Source organism: Phycodurus eques, chromosome 18, assembly GCF_024500275.1.
Source record: "Phycodurus eques isolate BA_2022a chromosome 18, UOR_Pequ_1.1, whole genome shotgun sequence".
Lineage (NCBI taxonomy): Eukaryota > Metazoa > Chordata > Actinopteri > Syngnathiformes > Syngnathidae > Phycodurus > Phycodurus eques.
Window position 1 is genome coordinate 16,388,060 of NC_084542.1, and position 18,222 is coordinate 16,406,281.

General features: G+C 43.5%; 1 protein-coding gene across 1 annotated transcript in view; it reads right to left on the reverse strand.

The window, feature by feature from the left end:
- Nucleotides 1-1,669: 1,669 nt before the first annotated feature.
- The window catches only part of LOC133416989 (exostosin-1), a 67,695-nt gene continuing 51,142 nt past the window's right edge, over nucleotides 1,670-18,222 (reverse strand). The window contains exons 7-14 of the mRNA XM_061704402.1: nucleotides 17,750-17,869; nucleotides 14,584-14,716; nucleotides 11,778-11,896; nucleotides 11,524-11,619; nucleotides 8,554-8,643; nucleotides 4,294-4,454; nucleotides 3,061-3,232; nucleotides 1,670-2,079 (exon numbers count right to left, since the gene is read on the reverse strand). Coding sequence (XP_061560386.1) covers nucleotides 1,894-2,079; nucleotides 3,061-3,232; nucleotides 4,294-4,454; nucleotides 8,554-8,643; nucleotides 11,524-11,619; nucleotides 11,778-11,896; nucleotides 14,584-14,716; nucleotides 17,750-17,869 — 1,077 coding nt within the window. The 3' untranslated portion in view covers nucleotides 1,670-1,893. The remainder of the gene's footprint in view (nucleotides 2,080-3,060; nucleotides 3,233-4,293; nucleotides 4,455-8,553; nucleotides 8,644-11,523; nucleotides 11,620-11,777; nucleotides 11,897-14,583; nucleotides 14,717-17,749; nucleotides 17,870-18,222) is intronic.

The following is an 18,222-nucleotide window of genomic DNA, read 5'->3' on the forward strand; positions in this document are numbered from 1 at the left end:
CCAATTAAATTGTTCCATATACTCAAAAATATGAACAAAAATATATTTTTTAGAGAGAATAATATAGTTTTCCATACAGAAAGCAGTGCAATAAATAAATAACTAATGAAGTGTACAAATAAACATCACGTTTACCTTTAAGGAAGACAGGAGGAGGGGAGAAGGAGAGCCATTTTTGGACTTGGCGATGAGTTCTTTCTTGAATTTTGTGTTTTACGCCTTCTTATTGAAAAAGCTGACCCTCAGAACTTTTTGTCATATTTTGTACAAAGGGTTTAAACAGGTGGCAAAGCGTATTTCACAATGCAAGCTTTTATTGAGAACTCAAGGCAATAACAAGCCTCCCGGTCGGCTCGGCAACACTCGGACAAGCTAGGGACGACAACCAGAACCCGAAGCGGGACCTGACTAGAACAACCTACACTCCAACCACTACTGAAATATCCAAATGACCCATTTCATAAAATCATATTTTCTACTTCCACCACCAACGCTCCGCTTCTTTCTCTTTCTCCCTCCCACAATTCCTGACATCCAATGATGTGCCCTATTTAGGACCAAAATTGGAGACTCGCCATCCATGCATCCGTGCGCGTGCGTGTGCGTGCAAGCGCAGCCACTATGACAAATGTGAGGAGACAGGCCTTAATGAGAAACATAGTTGGAGGAAAAGATAGTGTATATAATAGGACATTTCACCATGATGTCACACGTACTTTGGGTTGGTAAAAGCCAAAGCTTCTCCGCAGGCACCGCGAGTAAACAAAGCGTTCCGTGTCATTTGACGAAGGCCGAGCGATTGAGGAAGCAAGGTAAATGACTCGCATTTTTCAGATAAAAGCCTCGCGAGCTCCTCACGTTTCTGAATGCGTTTCTATTAGCGTCGCTTCAAACATTTGATTGTCCTGTTCTAAAGGCCTTTAAAAAAAAAAAAAAAACACACACAAAATTTTGTTTCTTGTTTGATTGTCGCTTTGTCTTCTAAATGTTCTTTTATCGTAATATTTTGTCGTCGTAACTTTTTCTTGACTTCATGTATTTCTTTGGCCTTCGAATTGCATGTACATGAATCTTACAGCACAACCTTGACGAGGCCAGACACAAGTCGACGCGTCCAAATAGACAAAGGATCCAAAGCGACAAAACAACGTTTTTATGAGGACGAGGCCACGTCTGATTATCATATAGATTTATTTTATGGATCAAGGTGTCGGCCATTTTACGGCGATCCTCCTCAAGTTGAGTCCTCGCTGGAAGAGAAGCAATTAAAGTGGAAATATTTTAATATTCATGCGCACGTCCTTAATGACGGTGGCATGTGTGTGTGTGTGTGGGGGGGGGGGGGGGGGGGGTGTTTTCACTTTAATAGGTACACCTGCGCGCGCACACACGCACACACACGAGATGCATCCAAAAATTGATAAGAGATAATACTGTAATACTGTTCTTACAGGTGTACCTTTTCCCCAAAACCTCGCGGCAGTGTTCATCAAAAGCCGTATTCTACATTTGTGAGCATTATTTTACCTTTGCACTTTGTAGAATATTTGACACAGCTCTTATAGTTTTACCGAACGAAGGGGCCGGTGATTTCTATTTGGAGACATGAAGCGAGGAAGCAAAAAGTGACATTTGGAGCCCGGGTGACACCTTTTTAGCATACGTTGATTTTATTTGCAGCTGCAAATGTACAATAGCGACACTGTCCATCACTTAGTGCATACGATTCCGCTTTTCTTTGCTCTTTTTGGACGATGCGGAGAGGAAAGGTTTTGTTCATGCAGCCCACGTCCCTGTCGTGCATTCTTTGGCGAGCGTGAGCGTACCTTCTGCATCCGTTACGCGTCGAAAGGTCCACGGCGGGGGAAGGGGGCGCTCACGGTGGCGGTGCGTTCACAGCCTCTCGATGTCGCGGTACTTCTTGCGCAGCATGGACACCTGGTCCCGGAAGAGCAGCGGGTCCAGTCTCATCTGCGAGTGCAGCAGAGGCATGAAGCCCAGCCAGCGAGCGAAGGCGTTGACGCACGTCTGACGCTCGGCAAAGTGGTCCGGGTCGGCCCAGCGGGACGCCTTGGAGCCCTTCGGGGTGGACGCAACGAGGCGGCGTGAGAAGTGAGGTGCGGAAGAAGAGGCTTTCGCCAGGGGCAAACAATCCTGAACGCATCTACTTCGAGGTTAGTTCTAGTTGTAGATCTACTTTCAAGGTCTGTCCTGTTCTGCTTCTACTTCAAGTGACAGCGCTCGTTCAAGTCTGGCTCGACTTGTGATTTTAGTTCTGGTTCTAGTTCTACTTGAAGTATCGATCCGCTTCTGCCTGTACGTCTGGTGGTCGTGCTCATTTTATTTCTGGGCATCCATTCTGCCGGGTTGTCATCCGCTGACTGCGGTCGACACCTCAATCGCAGTGTGACCGCGAATGTACGCACAAAGGGGGTTTGGCAATTATTAAAAACATAGTACAAAAGTATATATAGTATACATATTGCTTCTGTTAGAGGAGGAAATATTGATTGAAATGGGCGATAAACCTGATGACATCATAACGACATTGTCAATGTTCTTACTCCCCACTGGGCACACGTTGTAAAATGTTGCCGTAATTCCCCCGTCAGTGATGTCAAAAGATATTTTATAGGAGCCTCGAGAATAATGTCGGTCATTTTTGCGCACATGTTGGGGGACTGCTCGGTGTTTAAAAGAAATTGTATTGGAAAATTATGTTTCGTAATTTTGTGTGCGTGAAAAGATGAATGACGGCGACGGATTTCCACACAGCTCTCATCACGACGACGAGTGCACTCATCAAACACGAAGACAGGAAACACTTGAGGTTATTTCCTTTTGTATTATTTTCATGCTGCTCGTTTTATCAACCCTTGAGCTCGTAATAATAATAATAAAATAATTCAAGGCGCGACACGTGATGAATGAACCCCCGGAAGTGGCAAACATGTACGGGATGATCCTAAAACGGCTGCCTCAAAGCAAAATGGCAGACTTCCCGTTTGTGTTTCAGGTATGGTTTCCTAAGACTCTTTTGCGGGTCTGAATTTGTCTTACTTGGCTCATCATGGTCTCCTTGTACTGCTTCTTCTGCGTGACCTTGACGGGCGCCTGCCTGGTGACGGCAGAAACCAGGAAGTTCATCAGGATGTCCTCGCAGTTGGCCATGCGGTCCACCACGCTCAGCAGGCCGCTGGGCACGTAGCTGCTGAACAGGTAGTGGTAGTACCTGAAGGGGGCGCCAACACAGACCGTTAGCTCCGCCGAGGACACTCAAACGGAGTCACAAGCCGTAGCTTGGCCGTCCGCGCAATCATTTGGAATAAAATGATTAAAGTGGCATATCATTATATGGGGAATGGCGTGCCTACATTTCTTTTTAGGTCATAAGGCGTATTACCGTATGACAGGAAGTAAGTCAACAACAAAACGCGTATTATTTAGAGAATGATGGTGTCATTTCCAGAATGAAAGATGCGATATTAGGAGAAGTTGTATTTGTTCCAAAAATTCACTGACTGTTAAACTGAGTTTAAAGCTTTACTTTTATCTGACATTATGATACATTTTCTTTTCATTATGACTTGTCGTCCAGCAGCATATCATCCGATTTCCTGTAGCGGGTCCGAATTTCTTAAACGTTGAATACAACTAATGTATCCTTGTTGGTCTATGCCCCGATGTATCGTGACAGGCAGAACAATGAAATCTATGTCTTCGTCAAGTATTATTTTTCAAGGGGTTAGGCGCGGGAGAGGGTCTCGCCCAGCTTGTCTGTGAAATTAGAGGTTTGTAAAGCACCGTAATGACTAACAGATCCCACTAGATGGCGGCATTGCGTCGCTTTGAATTTGAGATCAGCGCAGCTTTTGAGGAGAAAATAAAGATCAGGTGGTGGATCTCGGCTTGTCGCGTCGATTATGAGGGCGAGGAGTGCCAACACGTTGGCTCACTCCAACAGAGTATGGAGATGTATGGTATAAACAGAGCGCTGTACGCAGTATGACGCGCTAGGTAGTCGAAAATGTGCGTCGTGATAGTGAGAAAAGACGACGCAGTTCATGGAGTGAACGATGAAGGCCATTTAAAAAAAGCCACTGACGTTCAACTCGAGCCATTCGCTGAGTTAGCATCGCTCACGAAGCGTTCCGTAGTCGTGCATCTGTAAATAAATGACTTTCCCATCAAAACCCCTTTGTCAGTCTCGATTTTTGTCGTTTTATAAAAGGTGGCAATCAAGGTCGTGAAGCACCGATGCACACCGCGTCTTGTGAATCCAGCCTCGTGTACCTGTGGTAGAACGCGGCCCCGGTCAGCACCATGGAGTAGTCGTTGGTCCATTTGGAGGTGTAGCCCCAGCAGGACCGCGAGCTGTCCCAATAGTGACTCCGGGCGGGATAACCCACGATGCGCTCCGGAAAACCTTGCCACACGATGAAGGCGAAATCCACCTGGAGAGCAAACACGACCTTTCCACACATGAAGCCATCACAGAGTCTCGCTCGTATGCCAATTAGCGGCACTGGAAACACAAACGTGGACTTTGGTGATACTTTTGGGAGGGTGGGGCATACACTAATACGCGGACCCTACACTCATTGGGCAAATGGGAAGCCGAGAACAGGGAATCAATAGCCGCTTTCATACTATTTTCCTGGATAATTTGCGCATCAAGGCGTAAAGGTAGAGATGGCATTTATACACCTACGCCTTTCAGACACAACTCGCCGAGTGACATCACTGCTCAGGCAGCGACTCTCAGGTTTGAAACTGGTTCAGTCCCTTTCACGCGCGCCAGCTCACGTGTCAACTCGGAATCCGACCGCTTCCTGCCGCAACGAATATATCCGTCAAGTATGCTTGTCAACGGGTAGCGATGGAAGATGCCGTCAATCAGCTTGTCTGTGGAATTCAGGTTCGTGATAACAATCACGATCATGATTAGGGGGTGAATCTCAGCTTGTTAGGTCGATTACCAAGGGGAGAAATGCCAACATGTTGGAAGTCAGACAAGTTGAGGCACCTGACACGCGAACACACATGGATATATTTAGTATCAACACAGTATGGGGCGCGGTAGCTAATAGAACGTGTGTGTTGTGCGCAATCATGAGAAAGATGTACGGCGAATGCCATGTAACAAATGCGAGCCTTTCGGTGAGTCACCTTTGCTCACGGCGTGTTTCACACTTGTATATCAGCAAGTTCATTCATATTTTGCCATCCAAACACCTTTCTCAGTCTTGTTTGTTTGTTGTTGTTGTTGTTGTTGTTGTTTGAGGTAACACATTAGTGGCAAAGTCACGGTTCTGCGCAACGTGATTCTTTTCCCAAAAAGCTTGTTTTCTCCGCCTTTTGGTGAGAAACCAGTGTTTTTGGTAAGACCAACCCATGTTCTGCTGCTGATTACGAAATAATGTGGGTCTAATTTCCGTGAACCCGTCTATGGCAGTTTACATTAGATGTTAGCGTTCATTGAGTGGACTTTCGTTTGACCAAATTATATGGTTTGGTTTAAATGTGTCAGTTACACAGTAAACATCAACAGGGAGTGACGAAAAAAAGCTTAAAGCTAATATCTGGAGAACTGTGCAAGGGAACGCGAGAACAGGTGGTAAGGAATACTTTCGGTGTTTTCATAAATTGAACTGTAAAAAAAATTAAATAAAAAGACATGGTCTCTCAATATTCTCGATTTTGCGCCCCCTGAGAAAAACAAGGGTTCACTGCACCCCACTATAGACCGCAAGTGTGAAAGGCTAAAAAAAAAAAAAAAAAAAAAAAGCCAATCATCTCCTGTCATCCGTGCAACAAGCGGACAATGGAAGAGGTTGCGGCTGCCACGGTGTTGATTGAGTCGCGTGCGCGCTGCGAAATAATTGATAAGGTGCTGCAGTTTTAATCATGTCGCCACCACAGATGAAAGCCTTTCTAATAATGTCACTTGGCATGTGCGGCTTCCCGATGGAGGTGCGCGCATGCCACTCCTCGTCTGTCTGTCTCCATTAGTGGCAGGCGTGACGCGGCGGAAGCACCGAAGCTGCACACTCAGGAAAGTGTGTGTGCGCGTGTGAGGCACTAACACGCCGATTCCCAACCACTGTGAAGTGAGCTGTGCCGATATAAATGATCCGATATTACTTAATTGGTACCAAGATTCTCATTTGCTTACGACTAATAATGCATCTTTGTTCATCTATCAATGCCAGCAACATATAGTGACTTCCGCTAGATGGCAGAAGGTACAAATTAGCCTGTTTCGCCACGTGTTACCATTTATACAACAGAAAAATTGCAGGGTTCAACAGATTTCACACTGAGCGAGTACATTTGGAAGTAAACCGAGACGAGATCATCATTATTTCAGAATACATAAGCCGCAGTTGGAAATTTGGGGGTCACGTGAAGAAGTAGTTTTCCATGAAAACACTCTGTTCTACATACAGTGGAGCCCTGCGTACTTGCAGTTCAGCAACCGAGGATTCACCTATTTGCAGATTTTCTTTTGTTTTTTCCTTTTTAATTTTAGTTTTTCTTTCTTTGAAAGAACTTATAGGCGGTTTATCTCGGCTTTGTCAAGATTTTTTGGGCTTAAGAAAAAAAAACTCCCCCCCAATGAAATTATAATGCACATCAATTATCTGTGGATTTCTGCTATTCGCGGTCCAGCCCGGTCCCTGTCACCGCAAATACCTGGGGGTCCACTGCATAGTGTTCCCTGAAGGTAATTGAGGCCCACCCAAACATTGCCTAAAGACAACAAGATGGCGTGTAATTTTTCTCATTACAAACACTTTTGTTGTCTTATTTTGGGAGGCTGGAACGGATAAATGGCATTTCCATTCATCTCAATGGAGGAAGACGATTTGAGAATTTTGACCCTGATTGCACTCGAAAGATTTTGGCTAATAGAGACTGCGGATACGTAATGGATATGAATTGGCAATTACAAAAAAAATCCAAACGCTTACTTTCCATACAAGACCCATATTTGAAAATGTCACGTGATCCCTCTCTCCGTCATACATGTAATGCGGCGAGCCAAAGTCATTAGGAGAAAGCTGCGTTTGAGAATCTCAAAGTGTTATTATTCAAATCAGCTTGATGATGAAGTGGGCCGGTCGCGCGTGATTCCATTCCGTTCGACGCATTTCATCTCCTTTTCGCCCAAATCCCCTCGCGCGGCCGCCTTAAAAGGCCAATTAGGGCGACGGCTTATCGAGCGCAACCGAGATTCTCTCCACGTCCTTCATCCTCCTCCTCCATGAAACAAGCCGGCGGCGCATTCAAGTTTAGCCGGCGAGTGGGGATTGTTTAGCCACGCCGCAAAGTGTAATTGTCACGCCGTTAGCGTGGAAAAGGTGAGCATTGACTTGCTCCGATCAATAAAAACTACCCGCCAGTTTAAAGATATGTCGCATCTCTCGGGCCGAGCCGGGCCGGGCCGGGCCGGGTTTACGTTCCATTATGGATGGCGTGGTTTACTCGCTTCTGAGCCTGGGAGGGACTCCTAATGACTCTCCGAGTGCCAAAGATTTGGAAGAAGATTTTAATTTGATGCCGCAAAGGTTTTATTTCATGAAGCTAAAATGCTAAATACTTTAGCGATGGCTTTGTGAACATTTGTCCACGGGTTGCAGCTCAATCAAACACAAATCTGAAAAAAATAAAAAAAATAATAATATATATATATATATCTTGGGATGTTTTTGACCGCAAAGTTTGTATGTACAACATTTATTTAAAACAATAATATTAAAAAGAAGATACGAATTTACATTTCAACCCAATTAATGAACTGATATTGGTTAAGAAATAATGACAAAATAGGTGCTATGCATATAATCATTGAATAGAAATCATTTAGAAGTATATAATAATTGTTATAAATGATAATAAAATACAATTATTATTATTATATATAATATAATATAATAAAAAACAATATTCATTGCACATTTGAATCCAATGGTTGCATTTCATTTGAATGAAGAGGACGACACCTCTTGTTGACCGCCTGGTTGATTTAAAGAAGTGCGGCGGCTGATGAAGTGGCGTTAAATCAACATTATGAATGTTTGAGGTCGCGGCTCTTTGTTCCTTTTGCACTTTCTTCATCCAACCTGCCGCACTTCCGCCTCATTCCTCTTCCAAGCCACCTATTTTGAAAGGCCCTTTGGAGGCTCCCCCCTCCACATCCACCCAAAGGTTAAACATTTGTACCATAATGAAAACATGACGAAACAGTGATTTGAAATTACCTTGAAATATACTCAAATATGAAATATACCTGAAATAAGAAACATTTGCGAACTAAGAAACTTGACACGTGTCTGTTCAACACTGTAATATGCATGCCAAGCCAGTAGGTGGCGATGTCACTTTGTAAAGAAACATCACGCATGTGCACTACCTGCTTTTTCTGTATTAGTAACCTCCCTTTGAAGACCTTGCGCATGTACGATTTTAGAATGTGCCGGATGTGAGTGATGCTCCGCTTGTATTGTTTTTCACAAGATATGGAACGTGTGCAAAACATTTGCGACTCACCTCATTGGTGGAGAGAACCGAGTCTTCGTCCAGACTGAGGATGGCGTCGGTGACAATGACGTCGTGCGGGTAAAAACGACTACTCATCATCTGTAACGGAACAGAAAAGAGTGTCGTTGTTGTTTTCCAGGGGTTTCATTACATTTTTGTTTGTTGAAAAAAACCTTCCGGCCGAGTAAACAAGTGGAGCAAAATGTGCTTATTCCACTGCGGCACGTCCATCGATCACACGGCCCGCTTCATAGTTTCTGTTGTTGTTCTTTTCTTTCTTGACGCGGGCCGCCATCAGTTTTGACCGAGCAAAGCGCGCAGGGCCAGGATCCATTAGCCTAAAGAGGCCTGCTGATGATCTTATTGACTTATAATTAAAGTGTGAATTATTTAAGTGTTTGCAAAAGACCCGCAGCTGCACGGCGTTGAGACTTCAACGGTAAAAGTATCCACGCCAGGATTAGAGGTTGGGGCAAGGATTTACGTGGAGCATAAGCTAATATTTCGGTAATGATACACGTTATATTTCATATTTATGTATATTTTAACATTGTGATTCGTGTACTTTGCCCTTTCTCTAACTGTCCCGTGATTGGCTGCCTTTGCATTATTGGACGGAACCATTACAACCGCACGGAAATACACTACTATTGTGTTCACTGTTTTTGTTTATTTTTAGATTATTTAGGGCCAGGTATTGAATAGATAAAATAAAGAACCGTTGTCCCAAATTCTCAAGACGTCATGCGTGAAAAGACAAGCAACTCGCCAAATTACAGAGTCACTTAGGGGAGTGGAGTGAAACTCTTCCTTTGGCCGCATGAATGCATTGTACTGCCACCCGGTGGCCAAAGACAGAACCACACCAGACAGAACCACGATGAATTCATCATGAAGCACAACCTGTTTAATTCCTTTTTCAAACTTATGTTATGGTCATGGAACAAATTAAACTCGTATCTCAAGGCACCACTCTATAACTAGAAGGATGAGCAACACACAATTTAAGAAGGATTTGAGTTTTGGTCATTTGGTGATCACGGAGCATGGCGGTGAAATTTGATGATCAAATAAATTAGTCAGCTGCGCATGGTCAGAGCTTGACCCAAACGTCTTGCGTGGAATAAAGGTCCCGATTCAGTTGACGTATCATGTAACTGACTGACTTCATAGCATTCTGTCATCTATTTAATGTTAGCCCTGTGGCGCTTGCATTTTGAATCAATCGGCAGAACGCAGCAGAATTCAGTCCATAGGCTCACCTTTCCCCTCCCCCCCACCGTAGGCCGGTGTCAATGCCTCCCCGCCTCTGGTCCAAGATTAGATCCCAGCGATGATCTGGGGCGGTTCAATGGTCTCGAACCTTCCCTTTGCCCCACTCGCGGCCATTTACTCACGCGCGCCGACCGCTGCGACTCCCCGGGGAGTCTTTTCCTGAACGCCACGCCGCGTAGTCGCCATTAAATTCAAGATCACACACAGTTATCCGCAGCCTCATTATAAATCTACCGGTATATATCTACAATTATCTCTACTCACACATCGAAAGGCAGTCCAGTGCCAATGGCAAGCACTGACATTGTACGATTAAACTCTCATAAATGCATCACACTGAGAGGTCACGCTAATACATTGACAAATGAAAACGTATGAAAAAGTGGAATATATGAATAACGTCATTATTCATACTTGGTCGTTGGGTATTAAAAAGCATGTACAGTAGTGCTATGAAATCACACATAGTGTACTTAAGACGACCACATACGTTAGCCTTTCAGTCCGCTCGCTTAATGCTAATGCTCATTAGCATCTATGTTGTGGTCCTGTAACACTTTGAGCAATGGACTGAACACAAACATAGAAAGACAAGAAAGAGTACTCAGCAATATATTCTTTATCCTGTGCAAAGAACGACTCATATTAGTGCCGCACCGATGAGCTGGGAGGAGATCTCTCAATGAACAGTATACCCGTTTGTCTGTTTTATACTGCCCCCAGGTGGCCAAGGCAGGCCCACCAGAAATAACAGCAGAATGGCCATTCACTTGATGCAGTGTGACCAAAACGGTTTAATTCTATTTATTTATTTCATGAATGTATGTTTTTATATATTTTTTTCCACATTAAAAATCACATTAAAATAATTGGGGGGCTGGAAGAGATTCATTGCCTTTCTTCGAGGGAATTATTTGTACATTTTGCTTTCGTTTTGAACATTTGACATTAATCTTTCAACGACTTGACTTTTTCACCTTTCGTGCCCCTCGTGCACATCCTTTTCTCCGACACGGCCGAGGAGCCGTACGTAAAAGTCGAGCTCGTGGACGGAGACGTGCCGTGTTGAGCTGTGATTGATGACGCTGAAATATGTCCGCCAGCGCGGCCCCCCCCCCCTCACCGCCTCGGCTGAAAATATTGATGTGCCGGGCCAAAACGCTTGCTCGGCATGTTCAACCTGACTCGGTATGATTTAGCGTTCGTACCCGCGGCGAGGGTCATGTTGTGCTTACTCAGGTTGGACGGAAAACAGACGAGACGCTCAATACGGAATCCGCCGGCAATATGTGACGAGCTGCCACCCTGCCGCGGCTTCCAATGAGAATCAACTTAAATAAGCGGTAACGCATAACATATTCCATATACCGTACTCCATTTACTTAAGGACATTTTGGGCATTCACAACCCAAATTATCTTAACCTTAAAAATTCGACTTTAGTCTCTTAAGATTCCGACTTTTTTTTTTTCCTCAATAAAATACGAATGTATTATCACAACATTAGCTTTCTTTCTTTCCCCTGGAAAATAGGCAGCTTTCTGATCACTTTCATACATTTCGGGCTAAACATGGCAGTCATGTTTAATTGACATTAGGATTACGAGGGGGACCTTGGAAAAATGTCTCCTCTGAACCCCAAAAAGATTTGAGAAGAATGATTCTGATTGAGGATTCTAATTGTGATTCTGAAGAGTGGCGTCACCTTGCTCTGTCCTTGGATGACGGTGAGAGGCACACTGGTGGAGGGCCACTTGTTCCTGGCAGGTAAAGGCTTGTCGCTGTTCCATAAAACCACAATCTACAGTATCCAAAATGACAAACCATGTCGTCAAATGTAACGAAGCATCAAATCTGTGTTGACACGGACTGCATTGCGTCCACCGATACAGTAGTACATTGGCTACAGACGTCCATGTTGTACACCATCCACACTGTATGGAGCCGCCGGCCGCCCACCTGCGCACAGAACTTGGACTTGGCCACAGCGATGATGAGCTTGAGCACAGGAGACGGCTGCGACTGCAGCGGACTCACCGTATGGATCACGCCGGTGAACCGCTGCGGCGGGCTCTTACCTGAACGCGTTGGATTGTTCAAAAGGAAAAGAAAGACACGCCACGTCATTCATAGATGAGGTAAGACAGACACAAGTCAGAAAACAAGTGTGCATGTGAAATAGTTGACTTTGATCATCAAACGTATTTTTAAAAACGGATTATGAACGAACCATTTCACATCATAAATGCAGCATTTCAAATGCACACGTCAAACGCTTTATTTTGCAATTTTTATTTGACTGCTCTATTTCCAATAAATTAACCAACTGAATTGATTACATTCAAAGCTGCTTCATGCAACGCTCACTTTAAGTTTACTTTCAAACTAAACATAAAACAAAGACGATTCCACATTGCATATTTAAAGCAGCTACAATATCAAGTACGTGGAGCTTAATGCTAACAAACAATGCAAAACACCATAGATGGGCTAACGAATTGGTGTTGCAACCCTTCAAGCAACAGTTTTGAGCTCAGAGCATGGTCACAGAACAAATTCATATCGTAATCTCAAGGCACCCCTGTATATAAAATGGATTTCCTATTTAATTATTGACAACAAATAAATGTACCGATATTTTTTTAATAAATTGAATACAAATGTTAAATGTAGATGTAAAACTGTTTCCTTTATTGGATTAGTCACAATACAGAAATTAACCAATATTCAAGTATTAAATGCATTTATTATTTGGACTGAAATTGTTACGTATTTGATGATCAATAATACATTACACAATACATAATTGTAATGATGCAAATATATTCTTAGGGAAAAACTGCAAAACAAATGGTATGATATCAGTAAATGCTCAGTGGTTCGGATTAATGCCTACCCCCGGGTTAAAGGTCACCTGACCCGGAATTGAGCACATACACTCAAACTCCCTCTGAACCTCCGTCACGGTTAAGTGGACAAAGTATGTGTATGCGTGTGTGTGTTTTGAAGCCGCCATCTGTCTTTCTGACAGCACACGCACACATGCACGCACGCACACGCACACGCACACGCACACGCACGCCCACGCACGCACACGCACACGCACACACACACACACACACACACACACTCTTCCTGCTCACATGAGCACACTTGTTAAATCCTCCACTGCACTGGTCGGGTTTGGATGCCCTCCGTTAGCGCAGCCAGTTTGCTCCGATAACCAAAAAGCGTCACCTTTGGCGCGCAACCAAAACTTTCATTATTTTTTTTCTTTTGCGCACATTAGTAAAATCTAAAGGTGGAAGTTTAGTCACATACTGTATGTGCAACTCCTAAGTCAAAGTTTCAAGTACTGTATGCACAGTGTGTAAATGTAGAGAAAATACTGTACCATCGCAGCCTCTGTTTTCAATACAGTATGTGCCTTTAAGAGGCGGAGCCCGGTAGGGTGGCGTGTGATGTTGGCGAGTCTGCGGGAGTGTCCCAATGTAAACAGTGGGCGACAGCAGCTCCTACTCATTGTGTAATGCATTTTATTGTGTGCCCAAGTTTGCTAAATGGCTGAAAAGTGCATCAGCCATTGTGGCTCACATTTCTTTGTTTTTGTTGTCTTTTTAATTAAAGATGCTGTAGATTTGTTTTTAAATACATTAGACATGTTAGATGACAATTGATGAAAACCTGCGCAAAGGAAGAGGAGATACAGTGTTAAACTGGTTTAGAGTGCCTTGTTGTCCGCTGTGAGTGCTCGGACGCCACTCATAGAAAGACAAAAGAGCAAGGATGGAAAAATAAATAAGAAAGTCTGACTTGACAGTGTGAATCAGGGCTTCGGGCTGGTGTGGCAGGTTTAGAGCGCCTCGTTGTCGCGGGATAGAAATGCCCCATGATGACCAGGCGGGAAAGATTCCATCCACCGGTGGCTTTAAGCAGATATATTTTCGCGGCTCAAATATGTAGTTATGTGTAAACATATTAAAGATTTGTGTTATTGGACTGACAGTTGAGGGGGGCGTGGTTTCAGCGCATTCAACAAACACGCCCACAGCATTTGAAAGCAGAGAGAACGGCTTGATTTTTGACGACTTTGATGCCTTCATTTATTATTTACGCGGCGATTTTTTCCCCATTCATATGAGGCAGGTTTGTTAACAACACCTCTCTGTGGTGTGTCAAATTGAGTCTGGAGGAGGCGCAAGAGAGCCAGCGTAGCGACTCGTGGGCACATGGCGTGCCAGGTGTTGGCTCGCCTGTTTGGGAATACTCGCATCCTCACGGATAAGTGGAGCTGGAGTGCTCTTTAGTGCTGCTCTATCCATCTCTCCGACACCGAGCGGACCTCAGGTGGGCTCCGATATATTTATGGAAGCGCCTGGTCTGCCCTTTGCTTTGCTTTGCGACACGAGGTGGGTTGGGGGAGTCACAGAATTAGGCGTGGTCTTGCTTGTCTGTGCCAACTTTAATGAGTAAAAGCAAGCATTTTGTTACCTCCTCTAGATGAGAACCAGACCACCACTATTGCCTTTTTGGGGGCCTCAACATCCCCAAAACGTCACCAATGTTGGCATGCTTGTGTATCCTGTTGTTAATGTATGTATTTTAAGGGTTCCAAACATGATCCACCAAAACCTAGTAGTGTCCCCTAGACATTATGTCAATTCCAAGTAGTCATTCCAAGTATTGTCCAACAGTTAAAACAACAACAAAACAAACAAACAAACAAAAAAAACACAGACACCACTTTCACTTTTATGCTACTCACCCAGCATGGCATAATAAAAGGGAAAGCGTGCGGGGTCAGTGGAGTACTGAGGGAGTGCATAGAGACCACCAGGCAGGGAGTTCCACATCAGACGGTTTCGGGACGCTACGGAGTCCACGCGGTCCCGGATTATCTGGATGGCGGGAAAAAAAAAACACCCACAAGAAAATCAGTGTCATTGTAAAAAACATACTATTGTGGTGTCGGAGAAAGGGAGTCGTCGGCGGAGTATCTCTGAACACGTAACACTTATATCAAACTACACAACTATTCCTGTTATTCGTGTTATTAGAATGTTATTACATTGTTATTACAATGCTTCAGTAGTTAGATAAGAACGGATATTTTTGATTAAATTGGAGTCATAAGCGGAGTTATACCTGAACACTTAACTGAAGATACTTATCAAACTGCACAACTATTGCTGTTAATAGGGTTATTATTATGTTATTACAATGCTACAGTAGTTAGATAAGAAAAGATATCTCTTATTGATCTCCAGAAAGGAAATCCATTGCAATAATGTACATATTTGCTGCAGGTACAACAAACACACACAGTCGCTAATATTTCCAAAGAGAACAGGAAGTGTGTGTCACGAAGTTCAAGACCGACGGGAGATAATTGAAACCCTACACTCGTGGGGGTGGGGGCGGAGTGGAGGGGAGGGGGGGGGGGCTGGGGGGGGGGCACTCCTAACATGCACAATCCATTAGCTGCTTATCCCGCCGTGTCCGTCGGCCATGTTTGCGAAGGTCAGCCACGTTTGTGGTGTGATGTCAGCCGACTCTTTGGGGGACTCCAAGAACCTGACATTGCTAGGCTGGGACCACAAAATAACAACATATGTATTTTTTAACGTTTTGTAAGCGCCATCATCACGCTCCGTACATTAAAAATGACTTTTGGAAATAATCATTTATATATTTACATGTTTTTGTAAACTTGTCTGTTGTGCAAAGCTAGGAAAGAATCTTTTGAAAGCATAACAATTGTGTGTTTCTATCTATTACTGTGGATCCATTCAGTGTCACACTCTTCTATTCACTCACTGACGAGCAAATAATGACAGCGACACAGCAAGAAAAATCTAATTCAATTTCCACCCTCACTGAATTTATCATTATGGAGGTGATGTGAATATGAAGCATGTATTGATAGGGGGAAAAAAACAATCTTTAAAAAAAAAAAAAAACACCAACAAAAAAACAACATACCTACCTTTTATAGGGCATAATTTCAGCCCTTGAGTAATTGCAGTTCATTACTCATATTTGTCTTTATTGCTAAACGTAATGTTGTATTATTCTCATTATCTGTTGTGACACACGTTTCATTCCATACATTTTAGTAACACAGCCAGTAATAACATGATTAGATACAATGTAAAGAATTCAACAGTTTGTGCATCCTAATTGATTCATTCCAGCTCCTTCTGGTGTATGCAACTTGGCCACCGGGTGTCAGTATAATACAGTCATGCAGACAAATGACGAAGACTTTCACAACGACAGTGACTCAGTAAATTGAAATATTTGTCTTTTTTCCCCACAGAGGATGAGGAATATTTGCTTGTGAGTGTTGTGATAATCTGTCTACATGTGTTGCTGCACTGTTTGTGTTCAAACATCCGTTCTCTAACGCATTATAACACCGCCACATAGATGCTAGTCATTAGCCTGCCTATGGCATTTCTCATTATGTGATAGCATTAAATTAGATTTGCAGGCAAAGTGATGTGTTTGTTTTAAAGACACGTTTAATTCTCTTTGTTCAGTTTGACAGCAAACCCAAAATATCCGAACTGTGAGGCAGATGTGCCAACCACGAGCTAGCACGTTGAAGGCCTTATTGTCACCAAAACAATCAATGCGTATTAGCGCATCATTCCTGAGCACCGTATCCTAATTATTATGGTCTGGTACGTCCCTGAGGAATGAATGAACACAACTAGAAAGTGAAAAATGACAACAACAACAACAACAACAACAACTGCGGTACGCTTGGCCGTCACTTTCGCCTGTGGTTGTTGTTTAGCGAGGTGGCCTCCAGCTTCCTTGTCTGGAGAAAGCCCACGCATACCAAAACCTTGACTCCAGCTTCTCTCTTTCTTTTTTTCTCTTTCTGGCTTCCTTTCTTGCTCTCTCTCTCTGGAAGGACAAATTGAGGGCCGCCGGCAAACACAAGGCAGCCTCACACCGACTAAGATGTTGTTTATTTTGCAAGGTTGGACAGGAACTAAAAACTGTTTTTGCACTTATTGTTTGAGAACTTTTGCAAAACAGTCATTTACATTATTATAGGTACCAACTTCACTTTTTTTGTGGTTCCGGACATGTGCTCTCGTTTTGCAAAGTCGTACAGCAAACGTGACGTATTTTAATGTTTAATGTTTATCGTTTGAAAGATGAAAAGCTCAGCCATATAAACTGACATCAAGCAACTAAAAAAAATGATAGAAATTTGGGAAGTCCTGACATGGGTCACAACCTGTGTGTAAATTTGTCAATAAAAAAAAAGGGCAATGACCAATAAAAAGATTGTGATCCGAATGAAGAAGGCAATTTATTGTGGATCCAAACCTCGGCTTCTACTTCAATTTCCAGGGAAGATTTAAGCCGTTATTTCTTAGCTTTTAATGTCATGATCCAGTTTACGGCTTCTGCGTTCCTGTAAGTATGCATGCGTTAAGTGTTGTTTTAAAAGGAAAAACATCTCTTACAGCTTCATAAAACACATTAAGCTATTATTTTTTTAAACATAACGCAGTACTTTTTTCATCAAAAACGTTACCTTATAAGATACAGCATGTTTAAAAAGGCCACCTTTGTGATAATAGCACACGATGATGATAATCATCATGTTTTCCTCAGAAATTGTGTTCTGATATGAAACCGAATTGGTGAGGATTATAATGAAAGTTACAGAAAATGCTGAACTTTGGTGCTCAAGAGACAGTCAAGAAACTTTCTGTGCTTCATAGGAACGTTTGGAAAATACTTTTCATTATGTTATATAACCAGCAAAGATTTGTTGTGAAAGTTTATCTGAGAGGTGAAGCAGAGCCGGCGGTCACACGAAAAAGCAGAAAAAACAACAACAAAAAAACTGCGTGGTGGGTTGAATACAAGTTTCCTGACGAAGTGAAGAGGTGAATGCTTAGTACCTCCAGAGTGGTGAGGACGATCTTGGCTACGGAGGAGAAGTAGGCGTCCCACAGAAACTGACTCTGCTGGCGGAGAACTAGGATCCTGTCACGGCCTACCGAGCGAGTCATGGACGGAACCTGCGGGACGGACGAAGACCGGCGGTGAGAAGTAACCAAGTACAGATGCTTTCTTACTGTGCACACATGCACGTCTTGACTGTTTTTGTTTCAAAAGAGCCACAATACGGCAAGGAAGAACGGGCAAAATTCCATTTGGACCCCCCGCACGCACGCGCACGCGCACGCGCACGCGCACACACACGCACACACACCCGTCGACGATTGCTTTTCAAGCGGCATCACCAAAATGTTGGCCACCCCAGCGAGTATTCTCTGCCTCCCGTGGAGAAATAGCAATGTTTAACTGTCACGCTAACAAGATGGAACAATGTTTTAGCTTCCTTTCTATTGACTCTCACAGTGCTGATTGT